This window comes from Cavia porcellus, unplaced genomic scaffold (genome assembly GCF_034190915.1).
Source record: "Cavia porcellus strain 051 isolate PalLab524CR breed Dunkin Hartley unplaced genomic scaffold, mCavPor4.1 scaffold_30, whole genome shotgun sequence".
Taxonomy (NCBI): Eukaryota; Metazoa; Chordata; class Mammalia; order Rodentia; family Caviidae; genus Cavia; species Cavia porcellus.
This window is the reverse complement of record NW_026947513.1, coordinates 28,073,462-28,097,430: the sequence shown is the minus strand read 5'-3', so window position 1 is coordinate 28,097,430 and position 23,969 is coordinate 28,073,462. Positions and strand designations below refer to the sequence as shown.

The following is a 23,969-nucleotide window of genomic DNA, read 5'->3' as shown; positions in this document are numbered from 1 at the left end:
AGACAGGGTTTTTCTATGCAGCTCAGGCCTGACCTCACTACGTAGCTGAGGCTGGTCTTGAACTTGCTGTGATACTCCTGCTTCAGCCTTCCAAGTGCTGGGATTACAGACTTGCACCATACCTGGTTTAAAAAACCTTTCTTTAGGGTAAAGGGAAAAAGAAGGTATTTGCCAGTAATTGGCTTCAGAATGCAATTTAAGCCCTGCACAGTGGTATGTATACTCGTGAGTCTTTGGAAACCGGGGTCGTGAGAAGAGGTAGGAGGGAGGAGGAAAAGGAAGGAATCCGTTTCACTGGTAAGATGCACAACCCTGAAGTAAACTCATACGCATCGACTGCTTTATTTGACAGATTTTAGGGCCTTGTGGGAAAACAGTCCTCCACTTTCCCTCACTCTGAAGTACCCTACCACCACGTACAGCCTTGCCATGGGCTCAAGCCCAGGGCTGATGGGTTATGGACCAGAAATGACCACAGTGAATTAAAACTTTCCTCTCTATAACTTATTATCTATAGTATTTCAATATAGTGACAGAAAATTAACACAATGACCACTTGTTTTAAGGCATTTAGCTATTTACTAAAGATATATCTATATGAATCATACTCATCATCTTTATTAAATATTCATAGATGACTTAATTTCCTTGTGCCAAAAAAAAAAAAAAAACCACTTAATTGAAATTTAAATTAACAAATTGCAGGGGGCCAGGAACACAGCTTGGTGGCACAGTGCCTGCCTGGCAAGCACAAGGTCCTGAGTTCAATTCCCGGTACCAAAAGAAAAATTTAAAAATTAATAAATTGCAGATAAAATCCCAAAAGCAATGAATGTGAGAGCTGTTACATGCTCCTTTACATTTTATTTACCACAAACAATACAATAATACAGGAAATACTAGAGAAAGGCTTTTAGTAACAATGCAAAGCTGAACACTTAAAAATTATGCTTGCTCCCCCCACCCAGCCCAATTCAACATGCAGGTATTGTTTATTTTCATATAAGCAAATTCGACAGCATCACAGTCTCGTATGAGTTTTACAAGAATATCTTTGCCTTGTAACTTAAAGTTCCCAAACTGCACACAATCATGGCATAATACCATCATTCACAGTATCCCCAGTGTGGTCTACATTTACATGATCCTAACGCTAACATCTGTGTTTTTCTTAAACAGCACAGTAAGTTAAACCACAAAAACCCAGAACTTGTTTTAAATGCATTTATGAAGACTGCTGCTGAGCTCAAAGCATGCAGGTATTTCACAATCACCTAGATGAAGCTGGATAGTGAAACTCCTTCATGATGTCCAATGATGTACTTTTTCACTCATCCCAAGTATCTCCATATTTGTTTACTTTGACTAGGAAAAAAAGCACAAATAATTGATGATTTCAAACAGTAACGAGAAAAAGACACTACCTTACATTGGTGGTTGTTATGATGAAAAGTTCTCTCTCATTTGAATAAAGCATGAGAATCCCCATTATAAAAGGAACCGACTAGACTTTTGTGAACTAGAGATTCTTTAGAACTACAAATACCCTATATTTTTACAGTAAAAACTGATCCTTGTAAACAACCTTATAAAGTAAACACAATCCCATTGTTAAGGGTCAGAAAACAGGTTAGTAACTTGCCCAAGGTGCAAGGCCTTAACAAGTACCACTGAGATTTGCAACATGTCAGGTTAGGGCCTTTACCAATACCAAAGTGTGGTGTACTATCACATATAATTTTCTTTACAACAAACACCATCAGTAACATGGTTAAGTCTTCAAGTTGGGGTTAATTCAATCTAATCTCCCAGGAGCTGTCATACAAGTAAATAGTTTCTAATATTCCTGTATTTTAAATGAAATTAAAACATGACTTTTATCTTTTCTATTTTTTTTTAGCTTCTCTTCTACATGGTGTCCATCTGTGGGAATTATAACGCTTCAGAAGACTCAAGTAATCGTAACAGTACAAAAGAGTAATTGTCACAGTATGGTCTTTTCAGGCAATCTATGAAGTCAAAATTATTTCATTACTGAAATAAGACATCATCTATCCCTGTTCCTTCATATTTTGCTTATTCTACTTTGTTCTCATTACCTAATGATTATGACAGTTTTCTAGAAAGCTATATGATGTGGTAGAATGGCTCTGACAGTTACAGAAAATGTGTTGTTAAAATTGCTAAGTCTTGATTTTTAATTAGATAAACAACAATAAATATAATCCACATCAAGTAAAACTGAAAACTTTGACATTTTCAGACCCTGGGACTAAGAACATTATTTAAAAAAAAAAAAAAAAAAAAATCCCTGAAACTATTTCCTAACAGGTCTTTTGGCCAGGCATGGTGACACATGCCTGTAATCCCTGCATTTAGGAGGCTGAGGCAGGAGGATTGCTACAAGTTCAAAGTGCTATGGGGTACAAAGTGAGTTCAAGACCAGCCTGAGACCTTGTCTCAAAAAGACAAAATAAGGGGGCTGGGGATTTAGCTCAGCAGCATAAGTGCCTGCCCAGCAAGTGCGAGGTCATGAGTTTAATCCCTGGTACCAAAAAAAAAAAAGACAAAACAAAAGCCACAAAAAATGTTTTTCTTTTTACAAAGAAAAAAAGTTGTTTTATAAGCACTTCAAGATGTCACAGTTAAAAACACAACTGTCAAAATCTACCTAATGCTAGAGAGCCAACATATTTCATTTTCTTATCCTCTATTACTACATAAGGCCAACCAAAGTACTCTTTTCTGATATAACAGTGTAAGGTACCATGCTGTGCGAACTTACTAGAAAAAAATGACAAAAGTGAGAAACACACCACACTTCCTGCCCTCGTGGAGCTTACAGTCTAAATTCTCTAATAAGCAAAGTAAAGTACCAATTAGTCCTGGCATATTACAGAGTAATGGCCACTGTATGCACAAAGTTTGTGCTAAGAGTTAGTGATAAACATCAAATACTATACACATTACAACTGTATATTAATGTTAATTTTTTACATCAAAATTATGGTGTATACATTATCAGTTATAAAAATAATTCTATATGAAGCATCCATTAACAATTAGAAATAAAACTAGCTCTATAAAAGATCATAACAAACAGTAATGATTTTCACGTATTTTTGTAATAATTACCAAAGACCTATTTCTTACTTTTTTTGAATGTGTGGTGGTAGGCACTGAATTTATGGCAAGTATTCTACAACGGGGCTACAGTTTAAGCTTAACTTTTAAAATAAATAGAAAAGGGCTGGGGATATAATGGACTCTGGAACACTTCTTAAAATTGAGAGACCCAACCAGGCATGGTGGCACACCCATGTAATCCCAGCAATCTGAAAAGCAAAGCCAACAGGATCACAAATTCGAGCCCAGCCTGGGCAATTTAACAACTTATCAAGACCTTGTCTCAAAATTAAAAATCTAGCTGGGACTGGTGGTGCACATCTGTAATCCCAGCACTTGGGAGGCCAAGGCAGGAGGATCACCGCAAGTTCGAGACCAGCCTGGGCTACAAAGTGAGCTAAAGGCCAGCCTGAACTGCATAGTGAGACCTAGTTTTTAAAAGACAAATTTTAAAAGAGGCTGGCGGTATAGTTCAGTACCAAGGACTTTGGTTATATCCCTAGTACCACAAAAAAGGAAAGAGCTAGTAATTGTGAAATAATTATTCTTTAAAAAATTTATTTTGGCTAATTGCTTGAAGAATTAAATCATGTTAGTGTAATTAATGTTTTAAACTAATGCTTCAGTTTCTAACCCTAGAGTTACATGATTCAGACTAAACTATCATACCTTCTTTTTTTGGCACTGTTTCCTGCATAGGCCTGACTGAGGGGCCAGTCTTTTGTGTTAAAGTTACTTCATATGACTCTCTGTTCTTTTGTCTTAATTCCTCATAGGTAATGTTTTTTCTTTTGGGGCTTTCTTCAAGGTTGGGATCAGGTCCTAAAACAACAAACAGTTAATAAATGGCAATAAAAGGATGTGGATAAACCCAAAGCAACTGAATTTTATAAATGAATATATACACAGAGCAGAATAAAGTTAAAATAAAAGGTCAAATTATTAGCACCATTTAAAGGTACTATACTTTCTCAAGGTAATTATAAAAGAAAACCTACTCCCCTTTCTACTTTTAAGATTTTATTTCTAAAACCTAAAATCAATATCAAAATTTTAAACCTAAACCCTAGCCAGAAAAAGAATGGTTATCGTAATATGTAACCAAATAATGTAAGCTCCTTAAAATCCTACTGTTTTAAACTGGGTTATTCATACTGTGTTTGAGATTAAAGAAAACACTTCAGCAGCAAATACACTAAAATTCAAATTAAAGAGAAGTACTGTACTGGTGAAAGTGAACCACACTTGACACTGTAAGTTTTATTATTTCCACAATTAAATGTTCTAGTAAGAGTCTATACACAACACTAGTTATGTTTTAAAAATTACTTTGCCATCTATATATTTAAACACAAGTACTTGAAAACATCTATTGAAAAGTCTGAGCCATATCCTTAACCCAGAGTAGCCACTGTTTTGCTCTGGTCTTGATGTAATAATATAATATAATAACAATAATAATGAAAAAAAGTAACAAGTGTTCAGCCTAGAAACCTGCATTTATTCTTTATCTTTCCCAAAGAAAGCCAAAGTATGAACAATATCTATTGTCAAAGAGTCAGACCCTGACAAAACACAAAGAAGTTGTTACTCTTTTGTACTGTCAGGATTAAAAACTGAACACAGTGTGTAAAATGTACAAATTGCAAAAAAGCACATTTAAGCATTTTTAAAGATTAACTAATGCTAACATAACATTCAGTGAATATTTTAAAAGTCTTATACACCATACCAATAGCACTTTTCAATGAGAAAAAAGGCTTATCTCTTCTCTTTAACAGCCTGAGAGTCAAAATACATTTTAAAAAGATTTTATAAAAAGTTCATATTTTGGAATCAATGGTTAGGTTCCATGGAATAACTAGAATTTTTCAAGCAACATAAGTATACATTAACATGTTTTCTACTTCAATGTTTTCTTTTGGTAAACGGATACTTTACCTATATAAATCAAAGAGGGTTTAAATTTCTAGTCAGTTCTAATAAACTATGGCTAAAAAATGTAAAGAAAAATATTATAATCTCACAATGGGTTTAAAACATCTTGTACTGGGCCAGGGATTTAGCTCAGCAACATAACTGCCTGCCTCACAAATGTGAAGTCATGAGTTTGATCCCCAGTACCCCCCCAAAATAAACAAAACTTTGCACTGCATTACTAATTAGTACTTACTAAATTCTCTTCACCATAAATGATATTATTAAAGTTTTGAAGCACTTAGAACACAGTTATCATTTTCGTTCTGTCGGTAACTAACCAACATCCTTGGGCAAATCACTAAACTCCTTTCATTCCTGGTTTTCCCAATTGTGAAATAGAACAGTTTGATTACATGACCTCTAGGAGTTCCTTCCAGGTCTAATATTTTTTCTTCAAAAAGATAAATACTGTATTATTCTGAAGTTCTATGTCAAATGACAACATTGACAGTAAGATTGGAGGAACTTTTCTCCATTATGAAAATATCCTGCATTGTGTAGAGAATGTAATTTACTGCTTTGGGAAGGTTTAAAGAGCTGGAAGGAATAAGAAAATAAAAAACAGCATTGTTTAAATCTAGCGGTAATAAACTGTAAGTCTTCTAACAGCCATGATGGAGTGGGGCCTTCTGTTTTGAAAAGATTAGTTAACTCTTTGGATTCCTGGTAAAAAACAGAATTAAAGGGGAAAAACAATTTAAACAAGAGGAGAAGATGCCTTGATAAGGACATCAGTGGGGCAAAGGGAAGGAAACCACTGCTAGTCCATATGGCAAGCAGTGAAAAGAGCGCAAAACTGATTTGGAGAAGGGGCCAGAGCAGGTCATTGGGCACAGGGATGACGGCTGTGGAGGGCATAAAAAAGAACTGAAATATGGGCCTTAGAGTGATCCATGGGTAGGTAACAAAGGATTTTCATTTACTTTTATGTGGGAAAGAAACGATACAACATGACATTTTCTAATGCGGATGGCCACAGGATTACAAGACACTACAGAGGAAGGGGTGGTGCATGACTAGAATGTAGATGGATGGATCTGAGTATGAGAAGAGAAAATCAGACACAGTGAAGTCGGGGTCAGCTGCCTTGGGAGACGAGACTCCGTTAAGCACTCTTCTCAAATCTTTCTTCCTACTCTAATCTGATGATGTCTTTGCTTTCAATCATAAGAGGGGAGCTGAGCATGAAAAGCCTCTCAACAACTTTTATCCACATTGTAAAGTGTCCTCAATTATCTATATATCCATTCTTCTGTTTCTTGTTTTACACAAGGTTAATAATCACCTTGCTGCCTGACTTTCATGTAATGTAGCTCAGGCCAACAAAACCTTCTGCAGTAAAAATGTTCTAAATTACACTGTCCTATATAAGAGCCACTAGCACATGTGACTACTGAGCAGTTAAAATGCTTTCAACAGAACTAAGGAAATAGGCTTTTTTGTGAATTTTTTTCTTTGTTTTTGGTCTTTTTTGAGATAGGGTTGTAGTATGCAACCTGTAGTTTAGGCTGGCCTTAAGCTCTTTGTAGCCCAGGATGGTGTCAAACTCACAACAATCCTCCTGCTTGAGTCTCCCAAGTGCTGGGATGACAGGTGTGGTCCATGCCCAGCTGTATTTTCTTTCTTTTCTTTTTTTCTTTCTTTTTTTTGGTACCAGGGATCAAATTCATGACCTTGCACTTGCCAAGCAGGCGCTTAGGCCACTGAGCTAAATCCCCCCACCCTGCTGTGCTTTCTTTTAATTATAAATGTACATAACCACATGCGGCTAACAGATACTTTATAGTCTGACCTTTTTGCATCTTCTGGTATCTTCCTTGACCAACAATTGATTTTTCCCTTTTTCTTTAACCGACATACAAATTCAAGTCTCCCATTTTAAACAAATAAAAACTGCCAAATCCTAATTGTTTCTTTAGCCCTATTTGCTCCCTATTACAAGCTTACTGAATTCATTTTGAAGCAAGTTTTTTTTTTCAAAGAGTACGCTACAGGGACCTCTAATCCTTGAACTGGCAGTAAGCAAACATATTAACGGTTCTACCACAAAATACAGGGGAAAAAACCATTTTAAGAGAAGTATATACAGGCTGTATTTATATGACTTATGCTAGTTTAGGTCAGAATGTGCTACCAAATGAATTCAGGTCAGCTTTATTTTTCTAGCAATGCTGAGGATTAAACCCAGAGCCTCATACGTGCTACACATGTACTCTACTACTAAACTGTACTTCAGCTCACAGATCAGATTTCACTTAAAAGTAAAACAAAAAATAGCTTTGTGGATCTCTGGATTTTAGACAAAGGAGACATTGGCATGTACTTCCTGTTTCTAATTCTCCACTTTTCACTGCAGACCAGACTGAAAGAAAAAAGGAAACTAACATTTGTTGAGAATTTATTTGCCAGAACTGCCACTGAGTATTTCATCTGATTTCAATAGTTCTTCAACAAAGATGTACTGTTATCTATGTTCAAGAGATCAAGAAATTGAAGGGAGTATAAATTAGTTACTTGTCATGACTGTAATTATAAGGGCACACAGCTAGCAAATATCAGTCATTCAAGTCCAGGCCTTAATCCAAAGTTGATGTGATTTCCCTGACATGTGAGGTATTCAAAGTTAAGTATTTACACCAACTTCACATGCATTTTCACATGGATTTTCTCACCTGACAACAGTTTTGTAAGGCAGGAAATTATTCTTCTTATATTACAGATAAGAAAGCTGAAAGCCTTTAAGACTAGCTTATCAAACCTGAGCCTTCTTGAAGTCTCTACTTCTGGAAACACAATTTACCACTTCTTCACTATTTCACTAAACTTGTGTGGGTATTTTTGATTACTGGCACCTATCAGTATTTATTCTTGTATTTCTGGATCTTCTAAGAAGACAGTTTCTCAAAGACAAGAACTTCATCTTTACTTCTTCCATATCTATTGGGACCTACGGTCCTCAAGGAATGCTGAATGAATGAAGAAACAAAGGAAAGACACAAACATGCTGATTCAGGTTGACAGATGAGTATGGTTGATGGTTGATGGTGCACATACAGGTGACATCCAGCAGAAAAGTTCATCAAATAAAGTTTATACATACGTTGGACCATAAAATGTTGAAATTCATTTCAAGAGAAGTTTCTACCTTGGGCAATATGATCAGAAATACCAGTGGGAGCAGATTCATTCACAGAAGCACTGAACGGAATTGGCTCATAATGAGGAAGCATCTCCTTTTCTATGTTGTCTGCTGCAGGGGAGGTCACAAAAGAGGACTGACCACTCACATTGGAGTCATATTTTGACTTTTGAGAATAGTGCCTGTAGAAGAACATAACATTGTATAAGAAAATGAGTTACTACCTATGCCTCAAAGATGTGTTAAGGTATAAAAACACTTTATTGTGTTTCTAAGATAATCGTAAGTTTAACATAGGTATTTACCAGCAAAAAATAAGTGTTTCTATCATAAAAAGGCATCTTGACTCTATTAACTTATAAATTGTTGATAGAGGGAAAAAGAAAATATTCAATTTTCTAAATATTGGGCTTTGAAGGCAATTTTAACTTAGTACAAAGAACTCAAAAGATTTCAAACTTTATGAATCCAATAATATGTTGACCAAAATATTATGCAAAATACTTGTATTAATGTATACCAGAAATTATAATACTAGTCACTTCTAAAATTATATAATCAAAAATTATGATCAGGGCACACTGGGCTACTCAGGAGGCTGCTAAGTTAGAGGCTAGCCTGAACAATTTATAGATTCCCTGTCTCGAAAAACAAACGATCTATAGGGATATAACTCAGTGCCAAGGTCCTGGGTCTAATCTCAGTATGGGAGTGAGACGACGGAGTTAAACCATGATTCACAGGATGAAGGCAAATTAGCAAAACAAGTAAGAATGCACCGTATGTCAGAGAAAACAGGTATTTCCTGTTCATTTTCCTATTTTCAAAACTGAAAACAATGAAAAGTTGACATCTGTTAAGAAATGGAATTTATAAAATTTGGAGCTACAAAAATAAGTTAAAAAAAAAACAGCAAGCCAAAAGTTTTTGCCAAATTTAATCAAGATAAAACCCTTTATTCTGGGACACGTACTCTCAACTGGATGAAAATCCATATTCAAAACAGCAGTAGTCAAGTTTTGGTCTACTTTTTAAAGCAAATTACTTATAGGAAAAAGTAAGTTTCCAAAGGCTTGAGCACTGAATTATATCGTTGTTGATTTTCCTAAAATTAAAAACTCTGAGGATCAGAATCTGACCTACCCAGATGGTGAAGATCGTCGTGCTTGTCCTGATCGTAAAGCTTCTCCAAGAGGGGAATTTTCGAGATTCTTGAACTTTTCTTGGCAAGTTCTCACATAAGAAAGTTTTCCAGCAAAGTATCCCATGATACAAGCAACTTATTCATAAAATCAAATAAAAAGTATTACTGAATATTTGAAAAAATACATTATCTTAAATATTTTATCTTTGATTTAGAAAGACTTGAGATTTTCTGAAATAATGACAAAAGGTTCTCATTTAATCAAACTCAAAGAGTTCAGAGAAAGATTCTATGGACATAATTCAGTATTCCTAAATAAACCAAAATAAAGTAGTTATAAAGTAGTTGTAATTCTTTTTTTTTTTTTTTTTTTTTTCTTTTTCCTTTTTTATCGGTACCAGGGATCGAACCCACGACTGCCTGCTTGCAAGGCAGGCGCTTATGCCGCTGAGCTAAATCCCTAGCCCCCAGTAGTTGTAACTCTAATATACGCTTAATACGAATAGGACAGACATGGAAAAGGTATGATGGAAAGAAGAGTAGATAAGGAATAACATCAAAAGTTCTAGCCCAGTTAGCAGGGATTCAAGCCATTTTTCTTATAAAATGGCAATAATATTATTTACTCAGCCAGGGATTTAGCTCAGCAGCATAAGTGCCTGCCTGGCAAGCACGAGGTCGAGTTCAATCCCCGGCACCAAAGGAAAAAAATTATTTACTCAGTCAATCACAAGAGTACTTTAAAAAAATGAAATTAGGTACACCGAATCGCTTACAATAATGAATTACAAAGTGTAACTTAAATGTTTACCTGTGAAACCTATTCCTAATACAAAAGAGGCTAACCTGAAAAGATTCATGAAAAGCCTCAGGTACTTTTTAAGAGTAACTTCTTTTTGTAAGCCACACCGTAAATGTAAATTAAAAACTTTTTAAAAAAAGTTTAATTCTAAATATATTTATTTAGATTAATCAAAATATGTGCACAATCTTCTTTCCTTATAAGACAAGAATTTCAAATTTTATGTATTTAAAAATAATTTCAAATTGTTTTATTGTAAAGGAAAAAGTCTTCCGAATAACTCATTTTGACACTAGAAAAAAAATATCCAACTAATCCATTCAATGAAAACTTTACACTGAGCTTTCAGTACAAAATTATGAGTAATCTGAGTACTCATAACTAATATGTCAATACATTTGATAAAAATTAATGATCTTACTTAGATAAAAATGCTAACACAAAATACAGTATTGTTCATACTTACATATAAGTTTAGGGATGGAACCAAATCTGGGATGACTTGAAAGAATTCCTACAGAATAAAAAGTTAAGCATTTCTGAGTAACACTGCTAGAAGAAAAAATCAGTTCAGACTACCTTTACATATTAGTTCTTTTTATGAGTCCAGACAACTCTGGCTGTTTAAGAAAGAGAATCACCCAAATTTAGTATCAACAGATATAGGAAAAAAATCCAAAGGACAGATACATGAATAGTGGATCTCTTGATACAAAGTCAACAATAACCACAACAAAAAAGAACCGTTTCTACATACCAAGAGAGGAAAAAAAAAAAAAAAAAAAAAAAAAAAATATATATATATATATATATACACACACACCATAAAAGATACAATTTATTGTAACATCAAAACCACCTAAGACCTGGGAACAAATGTAATTAAAGATATGAAAATCTTTATATTAAAAGCCACAAAACTTGCTAGTAAAAGCCAAAGAAGAAACATACAATGCCCAAGAACTAAATAGTGAGAAGAAAGATGTCAGTTCTCCAGAAAATAATCTATAAACTCAAAGCACCAATTAAAATCAAAGCAAGGGTTTTTTTTTGGCGGTACTGGGGATTGAACTCACAACCTCGCACTTGCCAGGCAAGCACTTATGCCGCTGAGCTAAATCCCCAGCCGTAAGCAAGGTTTTGTTTATACTAAAAATCATGTGCAAACACAAAGGATCACAGTAGTAGTGAACAAAACTGAAGTAGACATCAAGACCTAGGATAAAGCTTTAGTAATTAAGACAGTCTGGTATAAGTGCAAGAATATGTAAACTGACTCATACTAGAAAAGACCAGAAATAGACCTACATGTATGTTGTTACTTGACATATGCAGTAAATAAAAAATAGTCCTTTCAAATTATACAGCAGTCAATTACATATCTGTAAGAGGAGAAAATGTATCTTTTTTTCGTTTTTTTTTTTTTTTTTTTTTTTTTTGTCTTTTTCGTTTTTTTTACCGGTACCAGGAATCGAACTCACGACTGCCTGCTTGCAAGGCAGGTGCTTATGCCACTGAGCTAAATCCCCAGCCCCAAGAAAATGTATCTTCTAGCCCATAGTCTATTCAAAAATAATTCCAGCTACCAGGACACTCTTCTTATATTTATGGAGTCGACAGTCTTAGAGAGGGAATTGAAATAAATAGAATTCATCATAATTGCTATTCACCCAAATATTTGAGTATCTACTACATATGTGCATATGTTTTGTGGTCTGGGTAAACGATTTGGGGATGACAATGTACAATGAGTATATGACTGTTGCCCCCTGATTCACGTTTTGAAATTTTGTTTTAGTTTTTTTTTTCCTTGAAATAAAATGGATCTTAAAAAAAGTTAACCACGGCTGGGGATTTAGCTCAGTGGCTCAAGCATCTGCCTGGTAAATGCAAGGTCGTGAGTTCAATCCCCTGCATCCACCCCCAAAAGTTAACACATATTAAAGTAAAATAGCAAAACAAACAAACAAATAAAAGTATTTTGTACCAGCAATGGAAAAGTGACTAATTAAGCTCTTATGGAACTAGAGCCCTTATTATTAAAGATGAAAGTAGACAAATTTGGGCTGAGAGCATAGCTTTATGGTATACAGTATGGATTTAATCTCTAGTACCATACCCCGCCCTCCAAAAAAGGTAGAGACTGAAAACTAAAATCCAAAGCAGAACTCCAAACACCAGTATATCTAATACAAGCAAAGAAAAAATAAATGAAGATCTAAGCTACGAGGTCATGGATTTGTCTTTAGTGCGATAAACTGCAAACCATGTGTCATACATATCACATACTCCAAAAACATGGGAAGAATGGAAGCTTTGCCAGAAGTAGGAGGGAAACTCTAGGACTACACAATTGTAAATGTGAAATGAAAAGAATGATTCAACAATTGGTAAGGGATGGGGCACCAACAAGGGAAACGCTGATTAAAAGCTGGGCATGGTGGTGCATCCGTGCAATTCCACTACTGCGAAGGCTGAGACAGAAGGATCACAGGTTCAAGGCCGGCCTGGGCAACTTAACAACAAGACATTACCTCAAAACAAAAACAGAACGGGCTAGGAAAGTAGCTCAGTACTTCTCAGCCCAATCCCCAGAAGGGAGAGAAGGAGGGAGGGGAAAAAAGAAATGGTTAAGGTTATATAATGTTGGTCAAGAACAAAAACTGCGCTGGGCGTGGTGGCTCACGCCTGTAATCCCAGCACACAGGAGGCTGAGGTGGGAGGATTGTTGGGAGATTGAGACCAGCCTGGGCTACAAAGTGAGCTCAAGGCCTGCCCAAACTGCATAGGGAGACCCCGTCTCAAAGAAGACAAAAAAAAAAACTGCATCAATTTTAAGCAACAAGGATGTTGTGTTAGTAATCTTTAAGAAGTTTCAACAGCTGGAGATTTAGCTTAGTGGCCTAAGCACCTGCCTGGCAAGTGCGAACTTGTGAGTTCAATCCCTGGTACCAGAGGAAAAAAAAAGAAGTTTCAATAAATGAAAAAATTCATGGATAATCTATGACAGAGGGGGTTAAAAGAAGACTTCCTTTATGAAGTCTGGCTTTAAAATTGAGGCAGAGGCTGGGGATTTAACCCAGCGGCATAAGCACCTGCCTTGCAAACATGCAGACATAAGTTCAATCCCTGGAACAAAAAAAACAATAAAATAAAATAAGAGGCAGAGGCAGCTGGAAAGACATGTAAAAAAGGGTTTTCTATTTTCAATGTTCTCTGTTCTTTTTTTTTTTTTTTTGTCTTTTTCGTTTTTATCGGTACCAGGGATGGAACTCACGACTGCCTGCTTACAAAGCGGGCGCTTACGCGGCTGAACTAAATCCCCAGCTCCTCTCTGTTCTTTTTTGATAAATCAAGAATAGGTAACAGCTAAGACCATGTTGAGCATGACTCACTACAGATAAACACAAAATGCCAGGCATCTGGATGAAATGCAACATGTCTTGGTGGATTCTCAATTCTTTTCCTCAAGTCTCTAGCTTCTACTTTATTGCCAGGTTGTCCAAAACCTTTAACTTCATGTAAATCCCAAAACTCTAAAACTTTCCCTCTTTCATGTTCCTTTTTTAGATTATAATTTTTCCTAGTTCAATCTTAGCTGTTCTGGGCTTTTCACTCCTTGTATGATTTTGTCCGTCTCCTCAGTGCCTCCCCAAACAGTCATGCTTTTGTCATAATCACCACATCCCTCCTCCTGAAATACCCCTCCTTTTCTTTTTAACCTAAATCCTGTGCATCCTTCAAAAATCTACTCTTCTCAAAAAACACCCCTTTTAAAAATTTTATTAATACATGTTTGCAGTTCAACGATTACACTTATCGTGTGCAATTGGTACATGTATGTAACACATTTGATTCTTTTTACATCCTTAATTATACCAATCCCATAGAGACTTTTCCTCTTTAAAAGATCTTTAACCACAACTCTGAATATTTTACAATTCAGGAGTTTATTATTTAAGTTTTCCATCATCTCTAGTGTGTTCACACTGACTAGCAGCTCCTAAATTTCTTTTGTAACCCCCCACACCTAGAGCTAAACATTAGTAAATGACAAAATTATGATACAAAAAGGTTACAACAATGATGAACACTACAGTTTCTCTATTGTGTCAATTTTTTCGACAAAGTAATGTGATTTAAAGTTTTGTTCACAATATGGGTCAAATCTCATCTATAAAACATCTCAGTTGTAAAAGACACATAAGTACACGTATATCTTGAGTTCTTTCCATGCTTTAAGATCACCTCTTCTGGAATATCTTCCCAGATAAAGGATACACTAGACAGCATAGCTGAGTACATGTACTGAGCACTGCCTGAACCACCAAATTTTAAGATACAGAAACTGGTAATACTTAACTCACATGAATATGCTGTACTATTGAAACCATTAAAATTTAGGACAAGAAAATCTCTTTGGAGACTTAATAAAAAAATAGAAACGTGCTGGTTGCCTGAGATTCTAATTGTTTTTGTAAATGTTAACTCTTCCTCACCCTCAGCCCCCAGGTGATACTGGTTTAGGAACTGTCAGTCTTCACACTGAGGTACAGGGCCTTCACACAAAGGTGTGCTCCAGTCCCCTTTTAAAAAATTAATTAACCAGACGTGACACAGGCTGACATGATAACTGAAGTAGGGAAGCAGCCTGCGTGTGTGGTCTGACTGACTTGGCACACCTGGGGCCCGTGGTCTGAGTAACTATTTAGAAGATAGCAATATGCAATAGTTGACTGTGGATTTCCGATTGTCCTATCGCTGTTTTTATTTCATTGTACTATTGTTTTACTCCCTTTAAAATTAAAAAATGAAAACATTTTTAAATGAATACATGCACTTTGGGGAGTTGATATTGCATTTTAACCCTTTTTCCTTGCCCTTCTCCTCCTCTCCTTCCATCTCAAGATCCCCTTCCCATTTATCTGCAAAAGATCCACCTCCTTGTTTCCTCTTTTATTTTTTACCTTAAATTATGCTTTGGGTTTCTCGTGTAAGAGAAGCCGTACACTATTTAAGCCTGTGTATTTCCTTCACCAAGCTCCAGGCTCTCAAGGTGTATCTATTTTCCTACAAATGACTCAAATTTACCCTTTAGGGCTGAGTAGTACTCCACTGCATGTACACACCCCTGTTACATTTATCCATTCATTTGCTGAAAGATATATAGGTTGCTTCTAAGATTTAGCTATTATAAGCTGTAGACCTATAAACATGGATATGCATGCATCACTATAATACGATGCCTTTAACTCTTTAAGGAAAAAACTTAGAAGGGGAATAGCTGAGAAACTGGAATTTCTAATTTTAGTTTTTTGAGGAATTACTTTACTGATTTCCATATTGGTTGTACTAGTTTATACTTCAACAGTGTAGAAGAGTTTCTTTTTCCCCATAGCCTTGGTAGCATTTGTTATTTGAGTTTTTGAGAATTTTATTATTTTTAATCAAGGATAATGTCTCACATTAAATTGTCCAGGCAGGAGGACTTTGAACTTGTTATCCACCTGCTCTAGTTCCCAGAGTGCTGGAATTACGGGCATACACTACTCTACCTGGAACTACTGGACTTTAAACCAATGCCTAACAATCCCCTGAGTCTGTTAAAACAGATTCCAGAGCTTTACCTCAGAGATTCTGACTAACTAGGTCTGGAATGAGGTTCATGAATTTGCATTTCTAACAAAGTCAGAGTGTAGCTGCTGAGTCACCCACATACACTAGCTTTGTTGCTGAACCTGCAAACCATCCACAAGTTTGGCTTAGTTTTTTGGGTTTTTTTGTTTTTGTTTCTGTTTTCTTGCTTTTGCAGATTATTAATGATGTTCTGTGTAGGACAGCAACAAATTTCAAATCAAGATAATCAATTGGTGATTCCACACAGACATATCTTTTCTAATACTGAAGAAATTCACCAATGATCACACTTAGTAAGATAATCATCTTTCCTTAAGAGTCACAAAAATAAACATAACATCTAAAAAACTAAATTCAAAGTTTAAATATTTACCTTTACTAATTAGTCCTTGAGTAATCAACATACTTGTGGCAGCCAAAGGCACAGCTATAGGAAAAAAAGACTTGTCAATATTAACCAAAGGAAAGTATTTTATCAAGTTCAGTAGGGAAGTAATATCATTAAAACCATCTAGGAATAAATTTTATAACTAAAAGAGGTTATTTTAAAAGCTGTACTGTATACACAGATGGTTAAAAAGTTAAAGCATTTTAAATTAAAAGCATTACAAAATAGTAAACAACGTAATTCAAGAACCACCTAGACTTATGTTCCAAAAGAAGTAATAATCATTAAGACAACATTGACTAAAAGCTACTTCTTAAGTTAAATAGAGGGAAAAAAAGAAAGCAGGAGAAGCTAGAAGCAAATTACAAATAAGCTACTAGTGAGTAATGACTAACTTCCATGCAGCATGCTAAATGCATTAGTGCACTGTCTTATTTACTTTATATCACAATATTTACAAGGTAGATAATATTATCACCATCTTAAAGATAAGGGTACTGAAGCTTAGAGATGTTAAGAAACTTGCTCAAGGCCATATAGCTGGTTCAATGGCAGGTCTCAGAATCTAATGAAATCTAATACCAGATCTCAAGTTTTTAAACTCTGTATTACACTGACCCAAAATACATTTGATCATAATCATATGGTGCCAGAGCGGGCGGGCGGGGGAGGGGGGATGATAAAAAAGTCTTGTGTTAAACATTTCTTAAAACTACATGAAAAGGGCCAAGGATTTAGCTCAGTGGCATAAGTGCCTGCCTGACAAGTGCAAGATTGTGAGTTTGATTCCCAACACTAAAAACAAACAAAAAAACTACATGAAAATACTGTGTGTACAACTATTAAAACAGGTATAAAAATCCAAAGCTGTCATCTCAACTTCAAAAAGACTTACAACTTAAAAACAGCTATGAATCACTCTTCTCTACACAAGCAATAACAATTTTCTACAAGGATGGGAGTTGCTAATTAGCTGACTAGTACAGTTCCCTACATTGATAGAAGTGGCTCACTATGCCTACCCTGTTTATACAAACACAATTCACACTCAATACCTGCTTTTTATCTGGGAGTCTGGTATTTAGGTACTTAGTAGGTTGAAAAGGACCAGTTCTCAATAAAAATATTCTTGACAATGAGTTTCTAACCAAGTTCCACAAGATAACATTTAATAAGAGTTGTTACTGCACGGCAAATTAAAAATATCCTTTGTGTAGGGCTCCATTGGGAGAAGTCCCTTAGAAGCTTGTGCCTGGCTTCCTCTGGACTTCACCCAATGCTCCTTTTCTCGATTATGCTTTATATTCTTTCATTGTAAATTAAATAACTACATGTGGCCAGTGGTTACCATAGTGAACAATGCTGTTCTAACCAGGGGTTGACAATCTGCTCTGTAAAAAGCCAGATGATAAATATTGGGGTTTTGTGGTCTATTCATAGTCTTTATCCTAACTACTCAACTGTTTTATGGCAAAAGCATTCATAGACAATACACAAACTCATGAACACAGCTGTGTTCCAATAAAATTTGATTTATGGATGCAAAAATGTTAATGTTACATAATTTGTACATGCAATGAAACAATCTTCCTTTCTTTTTCCTTAATCACTTCAAAATATAAAAACCATTTTGTTAGTTCACTACATACAAAAAAGATTGGATCCATGGTCTGTAGTTTGCTCAACTCTGGTTTAAATTATACATGGGCAATTTAAGCACTGAAATAATCAAGACATTTGAATTGTTAGAGAAACTTTATCATTAAAATCCATGAACTCTACAATAGGGCTCCACCACAGGCGCAATGGGTAGAAGCCCTAAGGTTCGACTCCTTACTATTCTACTTCTGTTCTACTAATAGATTTTACCACATTGGAAAAATGGTTTCTGTAATGCTGGCTGGTTAGATGCCTTCATGTATTATGATTTAAGGGTTTTCAAAGGACAAATCTCTTTTAAATTATAGCGTAAGTTCAGCTTGGTTCAAGGATTACAATATGTAGCACTGAAGAATTATAAGGATAAAAGGTGCTGAGTTAGCCATCTCTACATTGGACCACGCTTCTTCAGTTAATGCAAAGACTACTAGGCAATCAGGTTAAGGAGATTCTAGTACTGGTTCTTCTATTCACCCCTGTTTGCATACACCTCTTAACTTCTCATGCTATAAAAGGATAAGGGTTTAGGCCTAAGTCATATTTTCTATCTTATGTCACACTGAAAGATAATGGTAAAATTGAAAAACATCAAAGGTTATCTAGTCCTCTTAATCAGAATAAAACTGATATCTACAAGGTCATATGAATGATTATAGCACAGTCAGAACCCAAATGTTACATTCATGTAAGGGAATCTATTATATTATGCAATTCCTATTTCAGTCTGTTAATATACTGTAATGTTTCCTTAGGCAAATCAAAACTACTGCTGACCAAAACCTACTCTATTTTATGACCACAGTCCCAACTATATCTAATACAAGGATCCCTACAATTCCTTGCACTTTTCTCTCCTCCCAATAAAATGCTACTCAAAATGCACAATTTTTAATAGGGACTTTTATTTCACAGTCACAATAGTATCAACAGCCATTTAATAAAGATAGCCAACACTTATAGAATAAAATTGAATTAACTGAATTGATCCCCATAACAATTTCATGTGATAGGCAGTTTTTAATCACTGTTTTATAGATAAGGAAACAAGAACACAGGCAGGAACTTGCCCACAACCTCACAGCTAGTATCTGGGATTTGAATTCAGATAGTCAGGAGCGGTAGAGTCCATGGTCTCCTTCATCACACTTTTCAACTGAAATCCAGTGCTACGCATATATGAAATATTTTCATACAATCTAAAACTGATACAAATCAGAATATGATTTTTTAATAATTCCAGAGGCTGCAAGCTACTGCAATATACAATTAAGAACTAATATAATATGCAACTAAGTTGATCTTTTGTGTACTGACTTTTTCATTACCTGTATGTATTTGGACACAGACACATTTGTTTTGGGGCAGTATGTAGGGCTACGATTTTAAACAACTGGAAATAAGATACTTTCATAGTTATACTTTGCAATTAACAAAACATAGAGATGAAACAACATTACCTTAAAGAAAAAAGTATAAATCATTAAGTCTAATTTTAAATCAAGATGAATACATTTAACAGATCAAGCTATAAAGATTACCACTGGTGCTTCTCTACATATTCCTAACTGCTTTCCTCACCATGCTTTCACATTGACAGCCCCAAGTTGATATTCTCCAGTTATATGAATTCCATTATTCATTTACACAATATGGAAATGTCTCATATTACACAGAATATCTTATTTGAAGATACAACTTGGGGAGGAAGTACTGGGGATTGAACTCAGGACCTCCCTCATGCTTGCCAGGCAGGCGCTGTACCACTGAGCTAAACTTCCAGCCCTGCAGATACAAATGTTAAAGTACAAAATTTCCTAACATGTCTCCTGATAATTATATGTTGAACTGCTTACCATCTGGTTATAGCTAGTTTCATAGCCATTCAATATCTGTTGTTATACAAGTAGGTTATTTCTGCTTTAAGTCAATTACTGGCTGTGTACCGTGTTGCATGTCTGTCATTCCAGCACTCTGAGGCTGAGACAGGAGAATCATAAATGGAAGCTCAGCCTGGGCAACAACAACTTAAGAGACCCTGTCTCAAAAAATGGCTGAAGATGTAACTGAGTGCAAAAGCTTGACCTTCAATCCCAGTACCACCAAAAGAAAAAAAAAGTCATTGCTTCTGTAACTGCTGCTAGTTGTTAATTTTTGATTGTGCTAATTTCCTAGTAAACCATATACAACAGACAAATAACAAGCTGTTTTATTCAGCCTGACCTTAGTATATGCATTTTGCATTTTCGATTTGGGATTAGTGTTCTCAATATACAAAAATTACTTATTTCTTAAGGTTCACATACCACACGTCCTACTATTATGATCAAGATGTGAAATAATTTGTTCCACAATGAATGCAAAGTGATCATACTAAATTTATTTCTTCCCACAAACAAAAATTCTAACCATACCTTTTAATCAGCAATGTCATAAACTGGAGTATCTCAAAGTTATTACCTCTTTTCCTTCATTCTGCACTACTAATCTTTCTGAAACACTACTACACATCTTTTCAGAAATCTTTCATTTCCAATCCATTTTGTCAAGTCCAAATGGCAATGCAGTCAACTGCTTCTCAACAATGACATGCCTGAGTATCACCTACACTCGTAAGAGATCTCACCATGTACAACTTCTCATTTTTCTAACTCATAATACGCATTAATCATACTCTGAAAACAAACATATTATTCTCACTGCCCAAGTACCTAAAACATATAATAAGTCAAATTTTTAGTTCCTCACTACTGCTTTATTTTTCATTCTCAAGAAAGACTTCTGCTCCATCAGTTCAGCCTTAAGGCTCTAACAGTGATTAAGTTATTATAGATTCTGCCTTTGTTCAATTCCTACTATCTCTTACAATTCTTCTTAAAGCTATGATCATAATCTTTCTCTGTGTGTTTCCTGTGTTAGCTTTGCTTCACTACCTCAGGGCAAAGACTCTCTCATGAGACTTGTCCTCCAGTCACAGTCTCTTGTACATTGTAAGTATATATACTGGGCTGACTGTCAAAAATATGTACCTTCCTTCTCAATTTGCTTCCTTGCACTTTAAAATTTCACGCATCCCTTCTGTTTCAATTACCACATTATAAATGTGAAGGACTAGTTTTCAGGTGAAGCAATATTAGGTTTTGTTTAGAAGACTGCATTTTATGTATTTCTTTCAATGTTGTTTTTAAAAAATTAAATCTTGTTATGTAAGTTTTTTAGACAAAAATCAAGAGTTGGTGGTATTATAACATTTCACAATAATAAAATGGGAACTAAACAATTTTTGTTATGTAGCGATTAAACAAATTAAAATCAGTGGGGCTGGGGGTTTAGCTCAGTGGTATAGGTACCTGCTTGGCAAACGCGAGGTTGTGAGTTCGATCCCTGGCACCAAAAAAAATTTAAAGAAGAATTAAAATAAGGAGTCTCTATTTCAGACAGACCTATTTTGATGTTCAGACATCATGATTTACCAGCTATGTAACACTAGTTAACTCATTTAACATCTCTAAACCTCAATACCTTCATCTATAAAGTAAGGGCAGCAGTAACCAACCTCATGGAGTTGTTTTTTTACAAAATCCATGTACACTCAGTAAATATTACTATTATTCACAAAATTGGCCCATTGTTTTAAAAAAAACTCTGCAACTACTGAGCACAACTCTATCTCCTTGAAAGAGATTGCTCTTTTAGCAATAACCATACTAAACCAAAGTGTGACAATTTCTTCTATATGGAGTTACTCTAACTTCAAATAAAAATTCAGGTTAAAATTTCAGGTAGAAACTATGGATCAAAGCATGCTGACAAAAAACAAAAAACAACAAAAAAAAAACTTAACTCACATCTGAACCAGAAGCTTTCATCGTTGCATTCTGCAAACATTCTTCTTTCTTCCTCTGTCGGAATGTAATCAGCCCCTATGACTTTTCACCAAGGAAAATTGGAAAATATAAAATACCAAAAATAAAACCAAAACTGAAAAATTAGCTTAGTATAAATATTAACAAAAGATATCTAGCAAGTTTTTAAAAAATGAAGTAATGAAACAACTAGCTTGAAAACTTGGAGCAAACTTTTTTTTTTTGGTACTGGTGACCCAACTTATGACCTCATGCTTGCCAGGCCAACGCTGTACCACTAAACTATATTCCCAGCACTTATAGCAAACTTTGACTTCAAACAGAATTTAGTAGTACTACCTGCTAGTCAGAATTGGCTACATAATATACTCGATCACATTCAAAATTAAAATGCAGGACCTTTTACTGAAATTACTGAGAATTTCAAGATGGCACCCACAGAACATTAAATCAACTCTGGAGCCCCTTGTGACCGCCTCATGAAGCCAGCCCAGCTGTACAATTTACTCAGGCAATGAAATTTCCTTTATACAGAAAATGCTTCTAATTATAAATATATAATATGATAGTTACGGGGAATTGGTCTTGGAACTTCTGCATTCGGCTCTCGAAAATCAGCCCGCCCATTCATCTTTCCTGTATCAAAAACATTTACAGTAGGTATTAGGCATCATCATGAGAGTTTGAATTACTGGTCTACATGGCAATTAAAAATATTTACTAAACAATTACTATATCTAAAGCAGTTCACATTAAAATAAACCTAATTAATTTCAACTGACTATTCAAGGTTGGTCCCTTAGGTGAAAACAAATGGAAAAAATGAGGCTTTATTATCAGTATTTATCAGTTGATGAATATGACTAAAATATTAAAAGATATCAATAAAACTGACATTTTTCCTCTTGAAACTGGCTTATTTCACGTTATCCTATGTTTTGGTCCTTTCAGAAATCTATCTTAAATGATTTGTGTTAATTCCCCCCAAAAGAAAAAAATCCCTTTTCAGTTTCGCAACCTCTCCTATAAAGCAGTACTAGAAGAAAAAAAAAAAAAAAATCGAAAACGTCATAACCTTCAGGGATCTAAATTCTACAGCACTTTATCTTCCAAGCTTTCCTCCCCACGCTCAAATAACCTTCAAATTACTTTTGTACAAATATATGAGACTAAACAAGCCCAGCACTCCAAAAATACACCTTTTGGTTTTTTCAATTAGTTGGGTTTTTAAAACTCGTATCTCAGAATTTAAGAGATCAGTATCACTGATAACTGTGTTTTAAAGTTCATTATCAGATCATGATTTTCATTTTTAAGAAATTTACACAGAAACAGAAAATGCTATACACAAAGGCTTACTACATGTCAATCCCTTAATGAAAAGAAATAGGGCACATTGAATTCATGGATGAAGGCGTAAACACTTATCTTTTAAAACCATATTAGATATGAGCCCCTCTCTTTTCTATCAACAGCATCTTCCCTACAGTCAAGGCTGACAAGGCCTCTCAGCACCATTTTAAGCTTGCCATTCCTAAGACAAACCCTGAAATGAACTCTGACTGGCCTGTAACTGTCAGCTCCCGCACTCTACCCACCACCCATCCATCAAAACGGTCTCCCACCTGCCTCTAGGGAGCTAGCTACACCCCAACACGCGTCAGTCGCCACGAATTTCTCCCACCCGCACGTCCCAAAAACAATCCCTCGCCTTCCGCGGCCACCAGCTCAAAAGCACGAGATCTAGAGCGCGATAAGACCACCTCCGTGGACAGGAAAATGGCGGAAGGGGCAAAACAGTGGACACCCGCGCCAAGGTGGTGAGTGGATAGGTGGAGGCAGAGGCAAAACCGGGCTCTCTATGCCACCTCACCCACCTCCCAAATGCAGCTGCGGGCCACGGTGCGGCGATCCCAAGTGATCGGGGGCAGAAGCTGGGAGAATAACCTGGAGGGGACAGGGAAGGAGGATCGCGAGCGGAACTGCGGCAAGAGGGAGGGGGTGGACCGCGCCGCTGCCGCCTAGAAGTCACCCAGATAACTGGCTCAAAGTGACCGCAACCCGGAAGCACTAACTACCCGACGCCGGAAATTGCGTCATTCCTCCGTGTGGCGTTGACCACCCAGCAGGTTTGAACTAGATGCCTGCAGTGCGCCTGCGCCTGTTGGGTTCCGCCCTCCCGTTTTCTTGCCGGCCCGGGGCGCTCGCGAGCTGTAGTGCGTCTGCGCTGG

At 35.9% G+C, this 23,969-nt stretch overlaps 1 protein-coding gene across 4 annotated transcripts; it reads right to left on the bottom strand.

Annotated features, from left to right (window-relative positions):
• Nucleotides 1-844: 844 nt before the first annotated feature.
• Nucleotides 845-23,818, bottom strand: Ociad1 (OCIA domain containing 1). 4 transcript variants are annotated; one of them, XM_005004499.4, is made up of 9 exons: nucleotides 23,616-23,818; nucleotides 22,312-22,374; nucleotides 21,721-21,801; nucleotides 16,202-16,255; nucleotides 10,658-10,705; nucleotides 9,389-9,524; nucleotides 8,252-8,427; nucleotides 3,796-3,948; nucleotides 845-1,365 (listed from the first exon to the last, which is right to left on the bottom strand). In XM_005004499.4, exons 2-9 carry the CDS (start codon nucleotides 22,367-22,369, stop codon nucleotides 1,328-1,330), a joined length of 744 nt encoding a protein of 247 aa, XP_005004556.1. In that variant the 5' UTR covers nucleotides 22,370-22,374; nucleotides 23,616-23,818; the 3' UTR covers nucleotides 845-1,327. The 4 variants fall into 4 exon arrangements, with proteins under 4 accessions (XP_005004556.1, XP_005004557.1, XP_003471702.2 ...); XM_005004500.4 differs by lacking the exon at nucleotides 23,616-23,818 and adding an exon at nucleotides 23,364-23,490; XM_003471654.5 differs by lacking the exon at nucleotides 3,796-3,948 and having other exon boundaries at nucleotides 8,207-8,427.
• Between the last annotated feature and the right edge of the window lie 151 nt (nucleotides 23,819-23,969).